The sequence below is a fragment of the Rhinolophus sinicus genome, chromosome 13, assembly GCF_057876585.1.
Source record: "Rhinolophus sinicus isolate RSI-liver-muscle chromosome 13, RSI-T2T, whole genome shotgun sequence".
NCBI classification, from domain to species: domain Eukaryota; kingdom Metazoa; phylum Chordata; class Mammalia; order Chiroptera; family Rhinolophidae; genus Rhinolophus; species Rhinolophus sinicus.
In genome coordinates this window covers 484,140-508,428 of record NC_142513.1, presented here as the reverse complement: position 1 = coordinate 508,428, position 24,289 = coordinate 484,140, and the positions used below count along the sequence as shown (strand labels likewise).

Below are 24,289 nucleotides of genomic sequence, written 5' to 3'. Positions count from 1 at the left end.
GTGTAAACAATGTTTGCAGCATCCCCCAGCCTGTGGGGACAGTGAATTGCACTAAAACGCGGGGTCAGAGATACCTCAGGGTGGGATGGGCAGATATGGAAACAGGGCAGATGTACCCTGAGGGGCAGGTGAAGGGTCCCAGCCCTGCAGGCCTGGGGGATGCGGGGCCCAGGTCAGAAGCACAAGACAGCCTGTCTTGGAGCGGCCGCGATCCCAGCGCCCCCGCATGCCCGTGGGAGTACTGCACACACTGCACGGCCAGGAGGGGCGGGTCCTGGCAAGGCTCTGTGGCCCTGGTTCCCATCTGCCTTTCCCCTGCCAGCCTGGGTGGCACCTGAGGGACACAGGGCAGTGATGGCAAAGAAAAGGCCCTCACTTCCAGGAAAGCCTCTGCCTTGAGTCTGGGCTGAGGACCCTGTTGCAGTAAAAAAGACAGTGACTTTTGGTTTATTTAAAAATAGAAAAGAAAGTTGTTTCATGGCTGTCACCCACAGTCATCGGGATGGCATCCAAAGGACAAAGTGCAGCCCCAGTGGGGTTTCCTTCCTGACTCCAACCCTTCCCAGCGACACCAGAAGGTGTCCCGTTGGTCCCGGGGTCTCCACCCCCACCCCGACATGCTCTGTTACCAATGTGGCAGCAAAAGCAGGTCAGCAGGGAGGGGCGGCATCCACGGACCCTCTCCCCTCCCTCCTAAGTTCATGTTCATGTACACGGCGGCAGGGTGGCACCTGGCCTGCTCCCCGCCGGGCACAAGCTGACTCCAGAAGCTGGTTATTGTGCAGCACCATGGCCAGCTGCCACAACCCCCGCCCATTCGGCAGGCAAGGGTGGCCAGGAGGTGGCTGGACGGTGGCTGGCAGTGACCACTGAAGGCACATGGGATTCTGCAGAGGGGGACTTGCCGAGGCAGCCAGCACGGAACCGTGTGGGACTTCTCCTAGCTGTCGGGCAGCTTGAGGGCAGTGGACAAGTGAGGAGCTTTCACAACGACACAGCTGGCCTCCTCCGGACCTGCACCTGGCTGGCAGGTACGAGGTTTCCCTGGGCCTCGCAGAAGTCCACGAGCCGGCGCCACAGCGGGCAGCAGCGCAGGAGCAGGTGGTCCCCTGTGAGAGAGGACTCAGTGGCCGCCCCCGGCCCGCCGCCAGCAGCCTCCCCCCACCCCCGAGGCGAGGGAGCAGCCCTCACCGATGAGGCAGAGCCCCTCCTGGGCCCGGGTGATGGCCACGTTCATTTGGTTGGGGTCCACGATGAAGCCCAGGAACCTCTTCAGCCAGCCCTTAGTCGGCCGCTGGTCCAAGCCGTTCTCCGGGCACGAGCGGACGGTGCTCAGCAGCACGTAGCGCCACTCGCTCCCTGGGGGGCAGGCACGGTGAGGCCCAGGACGGGGCCGCTCACCCTGCCGCTGGCGCCCACCCTCCTGACTCGCCACCCAGAGCCCTGCCCCAGAGCCAGTCTCACCCTGGCTCTTGGTGATGGAGCACACTGTCACTCCGGTGACACCCTCCTGTGCAAGTTTCCTGTTGATCTCGGAGGCCTGTGCATTGTAGGGCGTGAGAATGGCAATGTCCTTGGGGTCCACCGTCCTGTCCAGGGTCAGCTGTTTGGCGATGCGGACCTGAGGAGCCGAGAGGGGGCTGGCAACGACGGCTCTGATGCCGCTCCCACCCTGGGTTCCAGGGCCTCCCCTGTTCCTTCAACTCCTCCGCCACCTCCTCCAGGATGCCCTCCTTGACCAAGGGGCACCAGAAGGGTCCGCCTGACACTCACCACCTCTTTCACCTCCTCCTGGTTGGCCTTGGAGTTCTCATGCCCTTCATCTGTGGACACCAGCAGGCTCTGCTCGTGGCCATGCACGTGACCAAAGATGACACAGCAGCTCTCCTTTGTGGCATGGCCTAGGACGCTGGGCGGCCGCCTCAGGCCCTGCCAGGTCTTCAGCTTCTTCTGGTAGAACTCCATGGAGGGGAAGGCACAGATGCCCTCGTGCTGCAAGGAAGGACATAAGCCAGGGACAGGCCACCTGTCCCTGCTGTGGCCCCAGGAGGCCAGGCTGGACGTAGGAGGCTGGGGAGCAGGCCGCCACAGCTCTGGCATGCCCGGCTCAGGAGCGGTGCTGGGCTGGGACGGCTCACCATGCGGTACTGTGTGTCCAGCATGTAGGCGTCCCTGTGGTACCTCTCGAAGAGAGAGCGGTCCAGCCCCAGGCTCTGCAGGTGCTCGTTCTTAACCACAGGTCGCAGCTGCTTGTGATCCCCAAGGAGAACCACCTGGAGGGATAGACAGACTCGGTCCTGACAGCCCCAGGCCCACGGCCGTCACCACCCCTCCACGCCGCTGCCCTCTGTGCGCTCCCTGCACCCCAGGGGTGAGGCCACACCCAGCGACCTTCTCAGCCTGAGAGAAGTTCACCAAGGGGATGAGGGTCTCAGGCTCCGTGGCCATGCCCGCCTCGTCCACGAGGATTTGCCGGACATCCAGGTTCTTGAGCGTGGCTGAGGCCGCACACGAGCATGTGCACAAGATGACGCTGTGCTGGTCTAGCTCGAACTTCCGGGCCTTCCCCAGGATCTTCTTATACCTGTAGGGGATGCCATCTGGTCACCCAGGCCCCCCCCCCCCCCCCCCGCATGCCAGGACACAGCTCCATGGCCCCGGCCACTCACGAGTTGAGGTCCTCCTTCGAGAAGACCTCCCCTTTCTGCAGCCGGGCGTCAAAAGCCTTAATTTCTGTGGCGTAGGGGTTGGAGGCCTGCCGGATCCGGTGGTGCAGGCTGATGCTCCTGGTGGGGGGAGACCTCTGTGAAGCCGTGTTGCCCCCTGCCCAGGCTCAGTCCTCTCACCTCCTCCCAAACACAGACACATGGACGCACAGCTGAGAGGCCGCACCTGAGGCTCTGGTTGGGCCTCCCCTCCCCAGGGCTCTTCTTGAACAGTCCCCTGCTGCCCACGCCCGGCACCGGGAACTCGGTGGCCTCAGCTTGCTCGCTGTACACGCGAAGGGGCTTCAGCTCCGCTCTCTTGCTCAGGAGCAGTCCTGGGGGCAGTCGGAGCGTGAGACACTGTCTGCTGGGCCCAGCACCCCCAGGCAGAGCCCCCACATGGCCGACCCAGTGCACCTGCCAGGACGTCCACCGACTTGTTGGAGGGGCCACAGTACAAGATGCAGGGTCCCCCCAGCGTCTTCTCCCTGCTGGGGGGGCCGCGGGCCAGCCCTTGCTCCTCATTCAACTTGTGAAACCAGAATACTATGTGGAAGCCCACCACCGTCTTCCCCGTGCCTGTGGGCAGAGAACGGGGTGGACAGAGCTCCCACCGGCCTGCCTGCACGCCCCCACCCCCAATGTGGCCCTACCTGGTGGGCCCTGGATGACGGTGAACTGCTTCCTCAGAGCCTCTCTGACGGCCCCGGTCTGGCTGGGGTTCAGCTTGTGGCGGCCTCCAGGGATGTCAAAGGTCTGCCGCTCCAGGAACCTGTGGGGGGCGCCTGAGGGAGAGGCCAGGCCTCCCTGAGCTCTGGTGCAGGGCAGAGCCAGGTGGAAGGCAGGGGCCCGAGATGCCGGAGGGTGCCACCTACCTCTGCAGAGGGGCTGCTGGCCAGCTGGGTGGCGTGGAGGGTGGCGGGGCAGGGGGAGCGCGCGGCCCAGGGCAATGCTGATTACCAGCGGGGACGAATTCTCCAGCTCACGCACGGCTTCTTCCTTGCGGCTGGGGGCAGGTGGGGTGAAGATGGACATTGCAACACCAACAGGACCCTCCCGGGGAGGGGCTGCTGCCCCGTGAGCCACCCCCTCCCAGAAGAGGAAGCCCGGACTTCTCACACTCCCTGTCCACCCCATGGAAGCCACTCACAGGTCGGGAAGCTGCTTGGGCAGCACTTCAATGGTGAATTGGGCGCCAGGCCTCAGCACCTCTTCCGGAACCTTCTCCATGGCCATGTGTTGAATGAAGAAATGCACTTGTTTGGGGGCCTCTTGCCGGCCCTCCTTTGGATTTGAGTCCCAGTCCTCCGTCAGCCCGTGGGCCACCCAGGTGTACGTGTCGGGGTCAATGCTAAGGACAGGCCCGAGGCTGCTGGGCCCGTGGGCTGCAGTGGCGGCGAGGGCTGGCAGCCCCTCGAGCCGGATGCAGAGGTAGCAGTGTGCCCAGCTGATGTCAATGCAGTGCTCGCGGAGAAAGGCGGCCTCCAGGCGGAAGGTGCCCTGTAGCTGCCCAGGGGTCGTGCGCTCTGCATCCCAGGTCACAGTCACGTGCTGCAGCGTGATGGAGTCGTTCTCGGCCACCGTGTTGGTGGCCGCCTCCAAGGAGCAGAACGGTGCCCACACGCGGGAGTAGTCTTCCACGCTGCCACAGCGGTCCTGCCCCGCCTGGGGCGTGTGGCCTGAGAAGCAGTCGCCTGGCCGCTCCACGTGCTCCAGGCAGAGGCTGACACCAGGCACCACAGTCCACAGCTGCAGGGTTGGTGCGAGGATACCCCGCTGCAGGGTGGCACTGAGCTGCACCTGCAGCACGTCCCCACTGCCCAGCTCCCGGGTCACCTCCATGAAGTGGCCACAGCGGCTGCGCACCACCCGCCCCACCTCCCGCCCGGGCGGCTCCACCGTGCCCCACCCCCGCACAAGGGCCGCCGCCTCCGGCCACCGCTGCTCCTCCACCAGCTCCAGCAGCTGCTGCCATAGGGCAGAATCCATGGGCAGAGTGTGCGGGTCAAGCAGGGCACCGGGCAGTGGGGGGCACGGCCCATTCAGTTGCACTGAGTAAATGCGGCGCCGCCACACCAGCTGCAGGCCGGGTCGGCTTGCCAGGCTGTGGGGGTGCTCAGCCAGCTGCAGGAAGCGGAAGTACACCGGGCAGGGGTCGGGCAGGGTCTCACGGTTGGCCGGGAACAAGAGCTTGAAGCAGCGGGCGCCCTCCTCCACGTCCACTGTGAAGCCCAGTTTGTTACGTGGCTGGGCCTTGAGCCGCGTGGCCACGTGCAGGCTGCGGGCCTGGCGTTGGTAGCTCTGGGCACGCAAGTTCTGGCGGTTGAAGTCATGGCATAGCCCGTCAATGTCCCTAGCAGAATAGGAGGGGCCCCCCTGGCCCAGAGCCAGCAGGATTTGCCGCTGCAGCACCAGGTCCAGGTACCTGCGGAGGGGCGAGCTGGCCCAGGTGTACCAGTCCACCTGCAGTGAGTAGTGGTTGGCCGGCTGCTGATCGCCCTGGCTGGAGCGGCTGAAGGTGGAGCGGCCCAGGGCTTTGCGGAAGTCCAGGCCCACGGGAGCCAGTGAGGGGTGCATGTCGTCCGTGGTGATGAGGTCCACCAACCGGACGGCATCCTCTGCGTGGGCTGCATGCTGGACATGCCTCCAAAGCGTGACCAGTAGGTGAAGCTGCGGGACAGGGCGGTTGCGGCCATGCAGGTGCTGGCGCAGGCGCAGTGACAGGGGCACCAGTTGCCCGTGCTTCTCACTCAGGGCTTCGAGCTGGCGGCTGCTGGGCGTGGGCTGCCTCCGCAGTGGCGTGACCGTCTGGGTACGCTCGCTGCCCACCAGGAACTCGGCCACCAGTCTGTTGAACTGGATCATGTACTCTTTGACCATGGCGTGGGCTGCACGGAAGCCTAGCTTGCTGTCCTCATCCGGCTGCTCATAGTAGCAGGCAGACTGCAGGCGACGCTGGCGCAGCACATGGGCGAAGTGGCATGCGGCCACCACGCAGGCATCCACAGAGTCCAGGTGTTCCGGCAGCTCTAGGCCGGCCCCCGGATGCTCCCTGATCACCTGCTCAGCCTCCTCATAGGACAGCTGGCGGTTGGAGTGGATCACGGAGGGTGCAAAGCGCAGGCTCTTGAGCTGGTCACTGCCCTTCTCGAAGGTGAGGAAGAGGGAGATGGCCAGGCGGTCCTGGCCGGGCAGGAGGCTGAGAATGTCCTGGCAGAGGCCGGCCGGCAGCATGGGCGTCGGCTCCCGGTCGCAGGCATAGTATGCGGTGCCCTGCCTGCGGGCCTCCACGTCCAGCGGCCCGTCCCTCGGCACGAGGCTGGCCACATCGGCAATGTGCACGGCCACCTCGTACCTGGGGCCCAGGTCCCGGACGCCAAGGGCGTCGTCCAGACAGAGGGCACCCTGGGGGTCCACGGTGAAGGTCAAGAAGCCACGGCAGTCCTCCCGGCAGCTGGGCGCACGGCCCAGTTCGGCGTGGTACTTCTGCAGTACCTTGGAGACCACGGCCGGGTCCGGCGAGGGTTCCCGCAGTCCGTACTCGAGGTCCAGGATGCGTAGGCCCTGCTCCCAGGTGCTGGCCTCAGGCAGCACCTCTAGCACGATGCCCAACGGGTAGTAGAAGCGCTCCCGCCACAGGACGACGCGCACCCAGAATAGCCGGCGGCGCCAGGCCTGGGCAGGGAGCCGCTCCTCTGTCACCCGCTGAAGGCGGCCCCTCTGGAGACGGTGCACGGGCACCCGCTGCGGGTCCTTCAGATCAGCCACGAAGATCTTGGTCACGGAGACATCGATGGGGGTCATGATACGCGGGTCCCACTCGTCCATGCGGCACACGAACGCCAGCTCTTGGCTCCTCCGCTTGAGCACACCCAGCACACGGCCTTGAGGCCGCCCGGCAGGACCCTTGTCACCACCAAGGACCTGGACCACCACCTCATCCCCGGTGAAGGCCATCCCGCAGTGCAAGCGGCCCCTGACCAGGATGGGGCCGGGGCCCGCGTCGTCCAACGGGACGGCCGTAGCCCGCTCGAAGGTCTCCTGCATGAAGGTGCACCGGTGGTGCCTCTCTGGCTCCAGGCGCAGCAGGTGGCGCAGTGTGGCCCGCGGCAGGGACACGTACTGCCGGGCCTGCTGTGGGGATGCAGGACTGGCAACGGTATCCAGCAGCCCATCCTCCCTGACGGTCACGGTCACGTTCTGGCTCTCATCCAGGAGCTCCTGCAGGATGGGGTCATCGGTGTTCAGCTCCCAGTCAGAGGGCCAGAAGTCAGACTCAGCGTCCTCGGGGTCCCCGGGGTCGTCATTCTCTGTGGCCGCCGAGTTGCCTGCTGATGCCACGTCCCCGACTGCTGGGTACCCCATGACCTCTGCTTTCTGTGTGGCCTCGTCTCCTGCCTCCGAGGTCTGGGGCGGGACTGCACTCCCCTTGGCCACGGCCTCTGGCTCCACCTGCGCCACCGCTGCGTGCTCTGTGGCTGCGTCCCCTGCCTTCCCCTCCTCTGGGCCAATGTCCCCGGCCACCACTGCCACAGCTCTCTCTGCTGGTGGGGCCGCAGGCTGCAGGCAGCGGGCCCAGCGCTGCCTCTGAACCACACCCTGCTCGATCTGCTCCAGTGACAGGCTCTCGGGGCAGACACTGCGATGCTGCACACACTCACGAATGAAGCTCTTCCAGAGCTTGCTGCAGTCCCCAAAGGAGCAGAGGGCCATGGCGTCACCTACGGCTACCACCTGGGACTGGGCGCGGGTCATGACTGTGTTGAGCACCCGGGCATCTGTGAAGAACTCCAGGCCGGGTGCCCCTGGGCTCCGCAGGCTGTGCCAGCTGTGCACTGCGCTGAGCAGCACCACCCGGAACTCCCGTCCTGCAAGGGGGTGTGGTCAGGCTGCGCGTGTGCCCGGGGCTAGCCCCGCCCTACCCACCACCCATCACCCACCTGGCAGGATCTCAAAGCTGCCCACAGACACCTGGCCCAGGTTTCTCCTCCTCAGCTCCTGCCTCAGCGCGCTCACCTAGAGACACAGGACCCGGTTGGGCCCGTGAGCGGTCGGTGCGCGGTGAGGGCCCCACGACAGCCACCCTTGGTGCCAGCACACAGCTCACGTGCACATCACCCTGGGCCCCTCTTACAGACGGGGAAACCGAGGCGAGGAGGCCCAGCCGGGGGCATAGGCCCCCAGACCCCAGACTGGGGGCTGGGGAGGAGCTGTCTGGGCGGCAGCCTTACCTGGGCACCATGGGACACGACGCAGATGTGCCTCTGCTCCCGGCCGCCCCAGCAGTGGGGCCAGGTGTTGTAGATCTCCTGCACCTGCTCGATGACCTGGACGACCTCGGCCGCGTTGAGCCACGATGTCATCGACATGTCGCGCTCGGGGCTGCCGGCCACGTGACAGAACATGAGCGGGTAGCGCCGGGGGTGTCGCGGGACCTTGCCACTGGCGTGGATGGGGGTGCCCCTGGCCACATAGAAGTGGCGTGACACGAAGGCGACAATGACCTCGGTGGAGCGGTAGTTCTCATGAAAGATGATGCGGCTGCACTGGGCCACCTTGTGTGCCTGCTGCTGGTAGTGTTGGAACAGGCGGTGCAGCAGCGTGTGCCCGGCCGTCCGGCCCGGGGCCACGCTGAACAGCCGGGGCGTGACCTGCATGTGGTCGCCGGCCAGCACCACCCGAGTGCCCAGCGGGGCATAGCGCAGCGGGGTGAGGGCCTCGCACTCCAGCATCTGGGCGGCCTCGTCGATGAGAATGTGTGAGAAGAAGCCGGCGGGCACCCCAAGCTCACGGGCCTGTGACGTGGTGGTTACCACAATGCGGTGCTGCTCCAGCTCCGCGCGCGTGGGTGGGCGGAAGGCCCGGAGGTCCTCGGTCAGGCAGCAGTAGCGCAGCGTGGCTGCGTCTGTCTGGCTTGGTGGGCGGTCGGTGTACATCACCCGCAGCGGCCTGGCCTCCGGGTGGCCGCTGCTCACGTAGCTGTGGAAGTGCTCCTGGATGTAGATGTCGGCCGCGCTGAGGGGGAGAGGGCACATGGGGCCTTGGCGGCTTGTGCGAAAGCGCATACTGTGTGCCCAGCCCTGCCAATGCTGGGAGTTCAAAGGAGGCTACAGACCCATGTCCAAGCCCCCAGAGCGTAGATCTGCGTTCTCTTAAGAACAAGGGCAAATCCTGGCCCGGGAAGTGCTAGGGATTCAGGCCACATGCACCCCCCCACTCCACCCCGCCCAGAGCCCGGCGGGGACACGCACAGCCCCCCTCCCACACGGCACTCTGCACCAGGCCTAAGCACACACGTCCCCTGGCCCTTTCAGTCCAGACTCACTGGCTGTCAGGGAGAGTCCCAAGGATCAGTGACTGGGACTCACCCAGGGACGCACCATGGGCCCAGTGTGCCCAGCTTGGGCTCACTCCACCACCGGCCAGGCAGCCCTGAGACATCTGCTCTAGCACCAGCCTCCCGGCCCTGTAGGGAACCTAGGAAGCAGCCAGAGCCCCAGACCCCAGGTCCCCTTTCTTCTTTTGGGGTGACACCACCACAGCAGCTCAGCTGGGCCCAGGCAGCAGCGGCTGCGGGCTCACCTGTTGGTGTGCGTGCAGATGAGCACCTTGGTGTGGGGCTGTCGGATGACCTCCAGGGAGGCCATGGCCAGTGTGTAGGTCTTGCCTGTCCCGAAGGGGCCGTAGATGAGCAGCGGCGCCACGGGCTGCCTGCCCCCAGGGCTGCCGCCCGCGATGAACTCCACGGCCAGCTTCTGCTTGCGGTTGCCCTGCAGCGCTGGCGGGCTGGGCCGGGGGCGGGGCAGGGCACAGGCAGACAGGTCGGGCACCACCAGTCGCTCATGGGGCAGCGCATCCACTGCCTGGTGCCAGAGGCGGAATGTCAGCGGGTCAATCTGGAACTGCACCTCCAGCACAGGGCTGGCCTCGGGCTGCAGCCCCAGGGCCTCACAGCAGTGCGCGGGCAGCAACAGCCACCGTGCCTGCTCGGAGCTGGCCCGGGTCTCCAGCTGCACCTCGAACACCGTGTGGTCAGGGGCGGGCACGGGGGCCACGAGGGCCGTGCTGACCGCCCGGCTCAGCAGGAAGCCCTGGTCTGTGTCAGGTGTCAGGGAGGAGGGGATGGGGACCTCGGCATACAGGGCTCCTGGCGGCGGGAAGAGCATGCCAAGGGCTGGTGTCTGCAGGGCCGTCTTCAGGGACACAGCGCCCCGGAGGTTCAACCTGGTGGGGGACATGGCTCAGCTGACCCAGGCCGGAGCTCTGCAGCCGGCCCTGCAGCCCTGCCCGCCCGCCGGCCCCTGCTCACTTGGCCACCAGCTCTTGCTGGGCAGCCTCCTCCTCGTAGAGGAACTGGTGCATCCTCTGCCGGTAGTTGGTGTGGGACAGGGGCCCCGGGGCCGGGCCGCTGCGCCGGAACTCAAGGGCCAGGGCTGGCACCTTGTACTTGGCCATCAGGGCTGCCTGCTCCGCCGTGCGCTCCACGCCAGGCACCACATGGCGGTTGCCAGTGTGCCAACGCTCCAGCTCCTCACGGTGGCCGGGCGCCGGTGTCCCAGAGAGCCCGGGGCAGTGCACCTGGCCCAGCTGCAGCTTCAGCTTCCGCAGCAGCACCGGCCGGCGGCCAAAGTCGAAGACCACCCACTGCTCGAAGGTGCCAAAGGAGGCGCTCTGCACGCACACCCCCACCCGGAACTCGGTGGGGTGGTCGGGCACGCAGAAGCGTTCCCCCTGCGCGTACAGCTGGCCCGGAGGGAGGCGGGGGACCACCAGTGAGAAGGCTGCTCCCGGCTCCTGCTTGAGCAGGGCCACATGTTGCAGGGGCTCCTGGGGAGAAACTGGATGGTGAGTGACCCCGGGCGCCAGCCCACCCATTGGGGTCCCGACTAACACACGGCCCTGCCCCACTTCAATTCCCGGCTGTGACCCCACCAGAGCGCTCAGCTTCTCTGAACCTCAATGGTTGCCTCTGCAAGATGGGGTCACAGAGCCTGCGTAGGCCCCACGGACGCTGAGTGAGGTGAGCGTGCAGCATGGGGTGCTCTGCCAGACACAGCAAGGCAGAGGGTACGGGAAGACGACGCACACACACATGCACACGTGCACACACGCACGCACACATGGGGAGGCTGTGCAGGGCAGTGGCTCCAGCTGTCTCGCAGCTATGCTGCCCCTCACCTCAGAGTGAATAACGAATGTCCAGCTGTGCTCAGTGTTCTTCTCCTGCGCCTGATGCATCAGGGGCTGGCTGCAGGTGATGGAGACGCCATCGACATTCTCAGCCAGCTGCACAGGGAAGCCAGGCTGTCGTCAGGGGCCCTGGCCCCTGCCTGCCCTGCCCCCACCCACTCACGAGGCCCCACTCACCACCAGGACTTCGGTGCTGCTGCGCTGGTACTCGTCCAGCAGCCGCGCCTTGTAGGGCACCAGCCCCTCCCGCCAGGCCTCCTGCTCCCGCAGCTTTACCGTCTGCACGCGTTGTGTCCACTCCTGCAGCTCCTGCTCTGAGTGTGCCTTGGTGCAGACATCCCCATACTCACAGAGGTCAGGCCTGGGGGTAAGGGAGGCCAGCAGGCCATGCAGGGTGAGGCACCCTCAGCCCAAAACAGGCCTATGGGGGGTGGGCAGGAACACATTCCAGGCCGGGAGCAGGGCACTGGCGGGACCTGCTCCGTCCTGTCCACTCCTGTGCCCGCAAGACAAGGTTGACACGAGCGGCTTGGGACCAGCTTCCCCCCACCTTCCCCAAGACGCACGAGGTGCCAGGTGGTCACAAAGAGAGGACAGGGAACCCCTGCTTGTAGCTAAAGGTGGGTTCATTCTCCATCCCCAAGCCCTGCCTCACTGTCCTTACCTGGGGCAGAGCTCGAAGGTGGAGAGCCCTGTGGGCGGGCTTCTGTGCTCCCAGGACACAGCCTGGTCCAAGACCACCATCTGTGCGTGCTCCACAGATGAGCAGTGGTTCTCAAAGGCCTCCTGGGAGTGGCAGGTGACCAGGCAGGCGTGGCAGTACAGCTGGACTCTGGGGGTCTGGCCGTGGCGGGCTGTGTGCCTGTCTCCCCTGGGGGCTGGGGGTGTGAGCAGGTCCCCCCGCTGGAACCCACCCAGCTGCTCAGCCTCCCACACTGCCATCTCCACGGCACTGTGTGCGTACTGGCAGCGGGACACTCCATGCCGGCATGGCCGCCCGCGCTCCACGAACATGCAATAGGCCAGCCTCCGGCCGTACGGGGGCCGTGGCCGCACCTCTGTGACCTGCTGCTTGCGACGGCCCTCGGAGCTCACATGGGTCAGGAGCGAGGGGCAGGCTCCGTGCTTGGGGCACCGGCCCTGGGGGTCCACAGGGCAGAGGCGGGGAGGGCAGTGCCGGAAGCAGTGGGAGCAGAGCAGCTGGAAGTGGCCACCAAACTCCGTGAGGATGGCACCTGCAGGGCCATGCAGCCCGCCCTGGGCCCTGCCACCCTGCACCGCAGCCTTCAGCCGCAGGCGGCGGACGTTGTGTTCGCGCTCAAAGGTCCAGACCAGCGCCTCCTCAGGGCTGCGGGCAAAGGTGCACCGGTTGTGGTGCCGGCGGCAGCCCTGGCCTGGGCGGTAGTAGCGGCAGACCTGGTAGCGGAGGGGCCGTGGGAAGCTGGGCCTTGGGTCCACCTTGCGCCAGACCCTGCTCTTGGCGGATTGCTTGAAGCGAGCCAGCAGGATCTCGTGGGTGCAGCTGTGCTCCACTGCACGCAGGACGTAGGTGCTCTCGTTGAGGCGCTGTGCACAGCGGGAGCAGCCCAGAGACAGATCCAGCCGGGCGCACAGTTTGGCCAGAATTGGCTCCTGGGTGGCTGTGGCGCCGCTGGGCGATGGGCCAGACCTGGGGGACGCCATCTCCGATGCTGGCCTGACTCTGCGGGGTGGCATTTGAGGCTCACAGGTTCAGCGGGTCCTCTGGAGCCGTGCACCCTGGAAGAGAAGTCTGGGACGGGAAGCAGAGAGAGCAAGGTCAGGCCCTGAGGCCAGGAGGGCTGCCACCTCCAGGTGGGGGCTCAGACACTGCCTCTCTCTCAGCAAGGGGCCGAGGAAGTGGAGCAGCAGGAGATTTCTCCTCACAGGACAGGAGAGGATGAGTGATTAGGTCCAAGGAGGCCCCACTGACCTTGACCCAGCCCAGACCCCTCCCCTTCTGAAGGGTCTCTGGGCCCCTCTCAAACGCAGCCAGCTGGCTGTGAGGTTGCCCTGGCAACAGGAGCCCTGGAGGCCCCGGGACTCTCAGGGCTCCCCCAGCACCCCCCAGTCTGTGAAGGGACAGTTGGCTCCTGGGGACGGTGCACCCCACCCACGCCTGTTTGGACAGGGACTATTTGCCTCCCATGGGAGCAGTGGGGATGCCCAGAGAACACAGCATCAGAACCTTGCACAGAGGGGCCCTGCCCAGGCGGTGCCTCTGGGGGTTCCCCAGCCAGCTGGGCCCAGAAGGGGGAACTGGCTTCTGCAAACACTGCCAGTTTCCTCTAAAGGAAACTTTCAAGAGAAACTTCGAGGGCGACACAAAGATGTGTAAAAAGGAAATGATCTGAGGTCAACCCTGAGTGGAAAGCCTGATTCCTCCTAAGTGAGAACTGGAGTCCCCTCCAGGCCGAGACCGGGAAGAGGTCCCCAAACCCCATGGGTGTTCAGAGACAGGAGCAGCTGCAGCCGCTGAGGACAACGCTAAAGGGTTGGGAACTTGGGGTCCAGAGGTTGCCCCCTCCCAGGGGCGGGCGGGGGTCAGGGTGGTGAGGCTGCAGGGCGACCCGAGGGGAAGCCCAGCGCTGAGTCAGCACCCCAGGCTGCTGGCCCAGCGGCTGCGCCTTGGTGGGGGTCCCTGGGCACCAGCCCCCTACTCGACTAGCACCGCCTGCAGCCGGGAGCCGCAGCCCCCTCCTCTCCCTGGAGCCCGCCCGGGTCCCACTGAGGCCCTGACTGTAGGGAGGGGGCGCTGGCAGCTGCCACCCACATCGAGACCCCGCATCCCCGTGCTTACCCCCCATTCGGCCGCGCCCGCCGCGCGATCACTTTCGATTCTGCCCCGGGGGTGACTCAAACCTCTGACGCCCGAGCACGGAAATTACCTCACTGCCCCCGCCCCGCCCCCCTCCCGGCGCCGCCCCGAACCACAGCGGTCCCCGCCCGTCCCGCACCACCAGCGCCCGCGGGATTCGAACCGGCGCCCAGGCTCCCAGATGCTGGAGCGCGCGACCCTGGGCAATTTGCCTGGAAACCAGAGCATGGCGAGAAGGTGTGACCAGCGTGGCGGGATGGGGTGGCCGCAGCACCCCTTTCCTCCGGGGAGTGTGGACCGACCCGCAGGGCTGCTCTGCCACCCGCGCAGTCCTCAGCGGACTCGGGGTCCGTGCAGGAGGGTGCTTGATGTGGAGGGAGAGCATGCTGGGAGGGGGGAGGGGCTGGAGCTGGGGGCGGCCCCCACCAAAACAGCCCCACCCCCTAAAATGCACCAGCCAGCCTGGGTCCCAGGGGACCTGCCCTCTCACCTGCGGAGGGCCATACCTGGGGTCTGTCTTCTTACCTGGGGAGGCTGTAATATATCCAGCCCTTAAAACGCAGGGAGGGTGTCTGGGCTGCCCCAGGGCTTAGAAAAGAGTGAGGGAAGGTCTCAATTCTTCACTGTAGGACGAGCAAGCGGGGAGTGTTTTGCAGCTTAATTGCATTGGGTCCCCCTGTGCAGACACCACCCTCAGCCCCACTTGAGAAAACAGATGCACCCTGGTCACTGGCAAAGGCTCAGCGGCTCCCTGATAACAAAGCACCCAACCCCCACGGTCACACACCTGATCCCAGTGGTCCCCACCTCCCCGATTCACGGATTCACGTCCTGGTATGGTCCCCTTGAGCCCTGAAAAGGACCGAGCTGTGTAACCAACAGACCTGGTGGAAATGACGGGGTGTGATGACTGAGGCCGTGTCATGCGTGCTGCCGCCTTGCTCTCCTGGGTCGCTGCTCTGTAGGGAGGCAGCCACCAGCTTGTGAGGACACTCAGCCCAGTGGAGAGGCCCAGGCCAGGAGGAACCAAAGCCGCTTGCCTATATCGCCAGGTGTGTGTGTCACCTGCAAGCGGACCCTCCTTCAGACAACTGCAGCCCCAGCTTGACTACTACATCACGAGACACCCCAAGCCTGAGCCGCCAGCCATGCCACCCCCCACTGTGAGATAATAAGTGGGTGAGATAATAAATGTGTATTATGCTTTTAAGCCACCAAGTTTTGGGGGGCATTCCTCACAGAGCACTAGGTAACTGGTGCATCAACACAGTCCCTGAAACAGTAAGTGCGTCTATCTCGGCACAGGCAGCATCCTGCTGGGAAGGACAATATGGAAGCTTCCTGTTTAAGTCAGGAAGCAGGTGGAGCAGGCCATTTATAATCGGGCCAGGAGCCCAGGAGCCTCGAGACAAACAGCAAGTTACTGAACAGAACAGAGGAGTAAACACTTGGTAAACACGAGCAGCAGCAACAAAGGACCCCAGACGAGCCCTAACAAGAAGCATGCAAGAGCAGCCGCTATGGAAGGCAGTGTGGAGGGTCCTCCAAAAATGACAAATAGAATTAATGTATGACCCAGCAATCCCTCTCCTGGGTATCTACCCCAAAAATCTGAAAACATCCATAAAGACACGTGTGCTCCAATGTTCATCGCAGCTTTGTTTACGGTGGCCAAGACATGGAAACAACCAAAATGCCCTTCGATAGATGAATGGATAAAGAAGTTGTGGTATATATACACCATGGAATACTATTCGGCGGTAAGAAAAGATGAAATAGGACCATTTGTGACAACATGGATGGATCTTGAGCTTGTAATGCTGAGCGAAATAAGTCAGACAGAAAAAGCAGAGAACCATATGATTTCACTGATATGTGGTATATAAACCAAAAACAACAAAAGAACAAGACAAACAAACGAGAAACAAAAACTCATAGACACAGACAATAGTTTAGTGGTTACCAGAGGGTGAGAGGGGATGGGAGTGGTAGATGAGCGTAAAGGGGATCAAATATATGGTGATGGAAGGAGAACTGACTCTGGGTGGTGAACACACAATGTGATTTATAGATGATGTATTACAGGATTGTACACCTGAAATCTATGTAAATTTACTAACCATTGTCACCCCAATAAACTTGAATTAAAAAAAAAAAAAGAAGAAGCATGCAAGAAAATGGACAGTCCCGGAGAGGCTCAATGGAACACCATGCAAAATGGAACGAACTGCTACGTTCTTGGAGGAGACATAAGATTACTTAAAGATGTCACCTCTTCCTCAATTTGTTTTAGGAAGGTGTTCTTCATACACATAGGAAAAACTATCCTAACATTTATTTTGAATCACAAAAGATGCCAAATAGCCAAAGCACTCCTGAGAAAGAAGAACAAAGCTGGAGGTATCACACTTCCTGATTCCAAACTATATTATAAGTCTACAGTAGTCAACACAGTGTGGCACTGGCATAAAAATAGGCACATAGGCCGGGGGACAGAATAGAGCGTGCAGACATAGCCCACACTTAAACAGTCAACTAATTTTTGATACAGGTGCCAGGGACACAATAAGGAAAGGACAGTCTCTTCAACACATGGTGCTGGGAAAACTGGATAACCACATGCAAGAGAATGAAACCGGGCCCTATCTCACACCACTCACAAAAATTAAATCAAAATGGACCAAAGACTGAATGTAAGGCCTGAAACCATAAAACTCCCAGAAAAAAAACAGGGAGAAGCTCCTTGACATTGGTCTTGGCAAGGAGTCCTTGCATGTGACACCAGCAGCACAGGTGACAAAAGTGAAAATAAGCCAGTGGGACTGCATTAAACTAAAGAGCTTCTGCACAGCAAAGGAAACAGTCAGTAAATTGAAAAGACAAACCTACAGAATGAAAAAAAATTTCGCAAATCATATGTCTAATGAGGGGTTAATATCCGAAATATACAAAGAACTCATACAACTGAATAGCAAAACCCAAAGAATCTAATTTTTAAAATTGGCAAAAATCTGAAGAGACATTTCTCCAAAGAGGGCATACAGATGGCCAACAGGCATTTGAAGAGATGCTCAACGCCACTCACCATCAGGAAAATGCAAATGAAATCCACAGTGAGATACCACCTCACACCCGCTAGAATGGCCATCATCAAAAGGACAAAAAAGTGTTGGCAAGGACGTGGAGAAAAGGGAACCCTTATACAGTGTTGGTGGGAATGTAAACTGGTGCAGCCACTGTGGAAAAGTGTGAAAGTGCCTCAAAAAATTAAGAATAGAACTACTATATAATCCAGCAATCCCCGTTTTGGGTGTTTATCCAAAGGACATGAAATCAGGGTCTCCAGGCGGTATGTGCCCCCGTGTTCATGGCAGCATTAGCCATAACAGCCAAGACATGGAAAGTATCTGTCTGTCCACACATGAAAGGATAAAGCAGATGTTACACACACACACACACACACACACACACACACACACACACTATCCAGCCATGAGAAAGAAGGAAATCCTGCCATTTGTGACAACATGGACCTCGAGGGCGTTATGCTCAGGGAGAAAAAGCCAAATACCATATGATACTGCTTGCATATGGAATCTGAAACAGCCAAACTCTTCAAAATAGAGAGGACAAAGTACCAGACACAGTGGGGTTGGGATGTTACGTAAGGTACAGACTAGCCACCGGCACATGAAGTCTGGATCCAGCCAACAACACTGTGTTATAAACGCTAGAGTCACTAAGACTAGATTGTAACTGTTCCCACCACAAAAAAGAAATGTTCAGTGTGCGAGACAGACGTGCTGGCTAACAGTGTGGTGTCAATCAATTAGAAACGTATCAAAGCCACACGTAGACACCTTCAACTTATACAATGGTACATGTAGTCACAGCTCAATTAATTTGAAAAGAAAAAGGAACGGAGGATACTAGTCGCACCACACATTAAAACACAGTAAAGCGACTGGCAGAGTGTGGTTCTGCAGAAGAAATGGGCAAGCATGTCAAGGTAGGAGGAGGGGAGTCCAAAAACAGGCTGAAACGCACACAAGAATTTCATACCTGCTGACAGATGTGCTTCAGATACTGGAGAAAGACGGTTTATTCAAAAAATTCTGTAGAACAATTGGTTAGCATCTTGAAACAAAAATGGGCAGGGGGATGTCTACCATCACCTGACAGCAAATCAAACAGCAGCTGGATCAGAGCTTTAACAAAAGAACCAATCAGCCCTCGAGGTACCCGCAGAAACCACGGTGGGATGCGGGGACGTGTGCGTTTGTTTTTGGCAATCTCAGGATGGAGGGGGCAGCCCTGGCAGCAGCATGGCTCAGGCCAGACTTGAGGCAGCAGCATGGCTCAGGCCAGACTTGACCTCTGTCCTGATGGAAATGCTTACACCATGAAGTCGACAAACGCCACGAATCCTTGCATTTCTTCTGGGACAGCCAGTTGTTAAGCATGTCTCAGCGGTACAGCACTAACAAGTTCACCCAACACAAATAAAAGTTATTTATGGAGGAAAAAGCCACAGTCCAAAGCCACACACACACACACACACACACACACACACACACCCCAATTACACTTCCTATCACAGCTAAGGCTCTCAATTAGTGAGAACGCATTCTGGGGTAAATGCAAACTACAGAGATGATATTTGTCACTTCTCGGACCAGGAAAGGCCAACTGGGGGGTTAGGGGGTAGCGCCCGTCAGAGGGACAGGGCACAGACCCTTCCACCTGTGAGTCTGCAGAGGCTGGCGTGCCAAGTGCAGCCTATGCTGCCCCCCACCCCAGGACAGCAGGCCTGAGCCCAGGGCCTAGGGCCGGGTGTCCATCTTCTTTGATTGGCACCCTTGCCCTGTGCCAGGGACTATTCCAGGCCATAACTTGGAAGGAATCATTGCAAATATTCTGCAATGTTTTTTCCAAGACAACTTGTTAAAGAGGATGCACCTTCAGTTAAAAAAAAAAAAAAAAGACAAGGGAAAAAAAAAAGCAAAAAACGAAGAATTGAAAAAGACGTAAGGTGCAAAAAGTCAGCTACAGAAATCAGAAGTAAATTGTGGCTGGGGCAGGAGGAGAGTTACTTTTTTCCTCTACCTGTTTGTACCTTCAATTCTGTATCAAGTGTATTCCTGGCTCCCTGTGTCCACATCCCTCTGGGTTAGGAGCACAGCTGTCCTTTCCAAACTGTTCAGGAATAGACTGAATGCAACCAGCACAGTTATAATGATGATGGAATGTGCACGGGGTCTCAGAGCATCTCCCGGGATACCTCCTGTGACAAGGGAAGACCGTGACCCTGCAGCGGAGAGCCGACCAGGCCCCCTGGGCCAGGGGGTCAGGGCTCACGAGCAGGACAGGCTGCCGTGCTGAGCCCAGGCGGGCTCACCGAGGGCACGGTCCCCACCTGTGGTTCCAGCCAAAACAGCAAAACCTCAACCCATCACCAGGAAACACCACAGACCCTGCACAGTGAGCCCCCGCTCCTCGAACGGTCTAGGTCATGAGGACGGAGAAGGACGGGGTGAGGAGGCAGCCAGCCTGGAGGACACTAGGGGCCATGAGCTGTGAAGCATCGCAGCTTCCCAGGGACTTGGGATCACACGAGTGTGAGACGAGGGACGGGCACAGCTCGAAGGTGGCCTGGGGGTCAGGAACATTACTGCATTCCTGGCAGATGACCATCTTCTATAACTGACAAGTCCCTGCTCCCGGGCAGCGTCCACTTACGTGTCGGGTGGAGGATACCCTACCCTCGGGTGGTTTCAAAGTAGTTTATGACAAACCAGAAGGGACCAAATGTAAGTGATTGGCAAATCTAGATGAAAAAGACGTAGAAGGTCTTTGCACTATTTTTGCAACTTCTGTGTGTTTGAAAGTATATCAAATTAAAAGTAAATAAAGCATGCAGCCACCACCTCCATCCCCACCAAGACCAGGCCTTCCTCACCCAGCATATTCCAGTGGATAAGGCTTGGCCCCTCCCCTCTGCGGCCCCCACCATCACCCAGAATGGGTGGAAAAGCCCCAAATACCTTCCTTCAGCAGGACTTCTGCAGGCTGTGAAGTTCCTGTCTGGGCGTAAATGGGTGACTTGGCCTGGTCCTCCCAGCTGGTCCTAGCAGCCTCTGCTTACTACTCACCTGAGCAGAACTTTACTACCAGGTCCTGTACTCAATGACCCACCCTCCCAGGGACCCACCCAGGGGCCCTCCCACCCAGTCACATGGTCACACCCTGGCCTGGAGGACTGACTGAGTCTAGGGTGGGAGGGTCCCAGCTTAGCAGGGGGAGGGGCACAGCCACAGGACCACTTGGGATGGTCCTTCCCCATGGGGAGGTCATGGGGAGGTCATGGGGAGGTCATGGGGGCCTGGAAGGGGCCCCTGTTCTGAAGGCCTCGGGAAGGCCCACGCAGCGGCCCTGCTCTCTCCCAGTCCTGACCCCACAGCCCAGTAGCGTCCGTGCCTGCACCTTGGGTTCCTGCCTCCACCTGTGCACCCCTCCCCATGCTCTGACCCCCTGGAGCCCCCAGACCAGGCCCTGGGGGGAGGCTGGCTGGGGGGTGTGGTGTTGTGGAAATGAGATGACCTGGTAACGATTTAGGAAAGTCCCCAAACCACCTGGGGAAGAGTCACAAGCCCACCCAGCCCCTCCCTGAATTTGATCAGACCCCTCCCCTCCTGAGGTGACCTGTCAGGGATTGGGGGCTTCCTCCCCTGTCCCCTGAGTGTCACTGTCTCTTGCTGGCCCTCTAGCCCTGTCATTCTGGGTGTCGTTCCCCCCTCCTCACCTCCCCCACCCCGTGGACTTGGGCACCTCTAGGGAATGACCCGTGGGAGGGGGCCACACTCAGGATGGAGGAAAGGCAGGGTATGGGCGCTCCCCACCACGTGGGGGCAGCTGTCCCCCACACCCATGGCGCACCTGCCGTGACCCCCACCCACCGCGGGGTCAGCTCAGCGCAGGTTCCAGGTGGAGCAGGACAGGAGGCGGGGCCTCGGCCAGAGCGGCAGTCTCCTCCCTGGAACACAGGGACGTGGCCAGCTCCTGACGTCAGAGGTTCAAGTCCACCCTCGTGGCCTCTGGGACTCACTCCTGTCACCTCCCTCCTGTCACCTCAGTCCTGTCACCTCCCAGCCAGTCTGGCTCACACCCTGTGCCTGCAGGATTGTCGGCTCAAGAGGAAATCCATGATGCTGGAAAGTTTACTGCACGGCAGGTGCCGGGCTGGCTGGGGGTGATCCCTCTAGCGCAACCCAGTGTCCAGCAGACCCACACACACTGCGCAGGAGCAGGGAAGGCCAGCTTCTCGCAGATGGCGCTGGACGGCAGCAAACAGCAAGGAAGATGTGAACTGAGGCCCTGGCTCCATTACACAACTTTAACTCGAGATGGGTCACGTAAATATGAAACAAGCATCTATTACACTCCTGAGCCTTGTGGGTCATTTCAATAGGGACCAGCGGGCAGAGCTGTGCGCAGCCTCGAGTGGAAGACTCAGAGTCAGGGGCTTGGCCACCTGAGGCTCCTCTCTCCACCGGGGCTGGGGGCTTCGAGCATCTGCTCTGTGTCTGCCTGGTCTCTCCAACACGGCAGCTCAGGCTGCAGCGCGGGCTTGTTGGGAGACAGACACAGAGACCGACAGGGACAGACACGGGAGAATGAGAAGTGTAGGTGGAAGCAGCCACCTGCTCCCAGTCCAGCCGGGAGCCACACAGCAGGACGCCTGCCACGTCCTAGTCATTAAAAGTGAGTCACCAAGCCAGCCCACATCAAGGGGGGAAACGAGACTCCAGCTTTTGTGGGAGGAGTGTCAGAATCTGTGGACATGTTGTAAAGACACCACAGCAGAGAGCCCAGAGTCAGCCACACTAGGAAAACAGGGAGGAGAGAAAACTCGCAAACACTCAGCCCATCTGACAACTTAGCAGGAGACATGGGTCACCATGAGTTACGACCGGGAGACTGAGTCACTGAGTGGACTGTGAAAAAAGAAAGATAATACAGCTGCTACTTGCTACTCACCAGAGATGCACCAAGACACAATATGGTTAGAAATATGGGAAAAAGATAAGCCGGGCTTCTACAGATCAACACTAAATCGATAAATGCTGACACAGCAACATTAATTTCAGACAACCCACCAAATAAAAAGGACCAGGAAAGAACACTATTTAATGAAAGAAGGAATCCACCAGAAAACAGTGTTTCTCAAACTTTTTTGACTGGGCTCTGAAACTAAAGTTTTCTAAAGTGCTACTTTTACTGCAAGAGATGCACTCTGTTCTGTTGTATTCTGCTCCTCTTTGTTTAAGAAAACAGTCTTCTTAATTGGATTCACAACCCACTAAAATGTGTTGCCACCTGTTTCACAAACACTAACCCAGAAGCTGACCATGAACATGTATATGCCTGATACCCTACCCCTAAAACACATAAAGCTCCCAACCCGATCTGAAGATTCAAGGCAATGCCGTCAGGCCCCAGCCCGTCACTGTGCGGACCTGGACACACGGACTCTGACCGTCACACGGAGAGCAGGCAGAAGACCCAGCACGGCTGACACTACTGAAAGGAGGAGCCAGTCGGAGGACTGACGCCCCGGGCTTCAGGCTCAGTCTGAAGCTGCAGTAACCGAGACACCGCGGTGCTGGTGAAAGAACAGGCAACAGATCAGCGACAGACTGGAGAGCCCAGAAACAGACGCACACGGTCCAGGCCACTCACCTCGGACAAAGGAGCAAAGACTGTCTCTTCAGCAAACGCTGCCGGAACCACTGGACACCCACGTGCAACAAGACGAATCCACACACAGACCTTACACCCTTCACGGAAATGTATTCACAATGGACCACGGACCTGAGAGTAAAATGCAAAACCACAAAACTCCTAGAGGAAAACAGGAAAAACCCAGACGACCTTGGGGTTGGCGATGCCTTTTTACACACACCACCAAAGGTGCGATCTGTGAGAGAGAAAACGGATGCGCTGAACTTAATTAAAATTAAAAACTTGTTCTACGAAACACAAATATCGAGAGAATGAGAAGACAAGCCACAGGTGGGAGAGATATTTGCAAAAGCCACATCTGATTCAGGACTGTTTTCCAAAACATACAAAGCACTCTTAATACTCGATAATAAGATGAAAAACCTGATTTAAAAACCGGGCCAAAGACCTGAGCACACCTCGCCCAAGAAGATACACAGATGGCAAATAAGCACAGAAGATGCTCCCCATCTCGGCATCAGGGAAACGCAAATTAAGGCAACGAGACAGCCCTGCACCCGTCAGGACGGCCACGACCCAGAGCACCGACACCACACGCCGGTGGGGACGTGGAGCCACGGGATTCCTCAGTCACTGTGGGGAGAGCAAACGGTGCAGCCGCTTTGGAGGACAGTTTGGCAGCTTCTTACAGAGCTAAACATACTCCTAGGATCCAGCAATCACGCTCCTTGGTATTTACCCAAAGGAGCTGGAAGCTTGTCCACACGAAACTTGCACACGGACGTTTACAGCAGCTTTATTCACAATCGCCAGAAGTTGGAAGCCACCAGGATGTCCTCCAGTGGGTGATGGATAAACAAACTGTCCATCCATCCAGACAGTGGAATATTACTCAGCACTAACAAGAAATGAGCCGCTGGGCCATGAAAAGACACGGAGGAACCTTAAATGCACATGACTAAGCGAGAGAAGCCAATCTGAAAAGGCTGCACCCGTGTGACTCCAGCTACACACGACCTTCTGGAAAAGACAAAACCAAGGAGACAGTGAAGACCAGTGGGTTCTGGGGGGGGGGGGATGGACGGGGGAGCACAGGGCACTTTCAGGGCAGTGAACTACTGTGTGTGACACTGTAATGGTGGGTACATGACATCACACGTGTCCAAACCCACAGAACGTCCAACAGCGAGAGGGACCCTAATGTCACCTGTGGACTCTGGGTGACAATGTGTCAACGTAGGTCCATCTATTGTAATAAATGCACCATCTGGTGCGGAGGCAGACAGTGGGGGGCTGTGCACAGGGGGTGAGGGATACAGGGGAGTCTCTGCACCTTCCGCTCACTTTTGCTGTGAATCTAAAACTGCTCCAGAAGGAGGAGACTGTCTCACCTCTCAGAAACCCACAAGTCAAGCCGACCAAAGAATAACTACAGAAACCCCCAGCGAGTCATTAAGCATGATCCGGAGGACGAATGTAGACACACACTTGGCCAAGAGAAAACACACTTGTTTTCAGGCACATGTGGCCACTAACCGGAACTGCTGAGGTTCCAGGGCACAGGAATGACAGCTTGCGTGACTTCTGGAGGGAGTCAAGTGTCCAGGCCCCGATCCTGGTGGAGGTGGCAAGGGCTGCGGGACGGCCTGGGGGTTCAGGTGTCGGATCAGACTGTAGCTGAGGGGTGTGCAAGCGGGAGACTGGTTAGTGAGTGGCCTTAGCCATCCTGATGACACTGTGCCACCTGGCAGAACGTCACAGAGTGGAGGCAGGGGAGCTCTCTGGAGGGCTGAGGGCAGGCTGGGTGGTGGTGCCC

At 59.9% G+C, this 24,289-nt stretch overlaps 1 protein-coding gene across 2 annotated transcripts; it reads right to left on the bottom strand.

Moving 5' to 3' along the window:
* Positions 1 to 423: 423 nt before the first annotated feature.
* Positions 424 to 13,810, bottom strand: HELZ2 (helicase with zinc finger 2). Of its 2 annotated transcripts, XM_019753470.3 has the most exons (20): positions 13,714 to 13,810; positions 11,560 to 12,666; positions 11,073 to 11,256; positions 10,884 to 10,991; positions 10,015 to 10,532; positions 9,288 to 9,929; positions 7,937 to 8,720; positions 7,646 to 7,721; positions 3,856 to 7,573; positions 3,581 to 3,711; positions 3,359 to 3,490; positions 3,123 to 3,284; positions 2,893 to 3,040; positions 2,670 to 2,786; positions 2,392 to 2,584; positions 2,139 to 2,273; positions 1,774 to 1,992; positions 1,465 to 1,621; positions 1,192 to 1,359; positions 424 to 1,109 (listed from the first exon to the last, which is right to left on the bottom strand). In XM_019753470.3, exons 2-20 carry the CDS (start codon positions 12,609 to 12,611, stop codon positions 985 to 987), a joined length of 8,769 nt encoding a protein of 2,922 aa, XP_019609029.3. In that variant the 5' UTR covers positions 12,612 to 12,666; positions 13,714 to 13,810; the 3' UTR covers positions 424 to 984. The 2 variants fall into 2 exon arrangements, with proteins under 2 accessions (XP_019609029.3, XP_088645161.1); XM_088789035.1 differs by having other exon boundaries at positions 3,359 to 3,711.
* Positions 13,811 to 24,289: the final 10,479 nt, after the last annotated feature.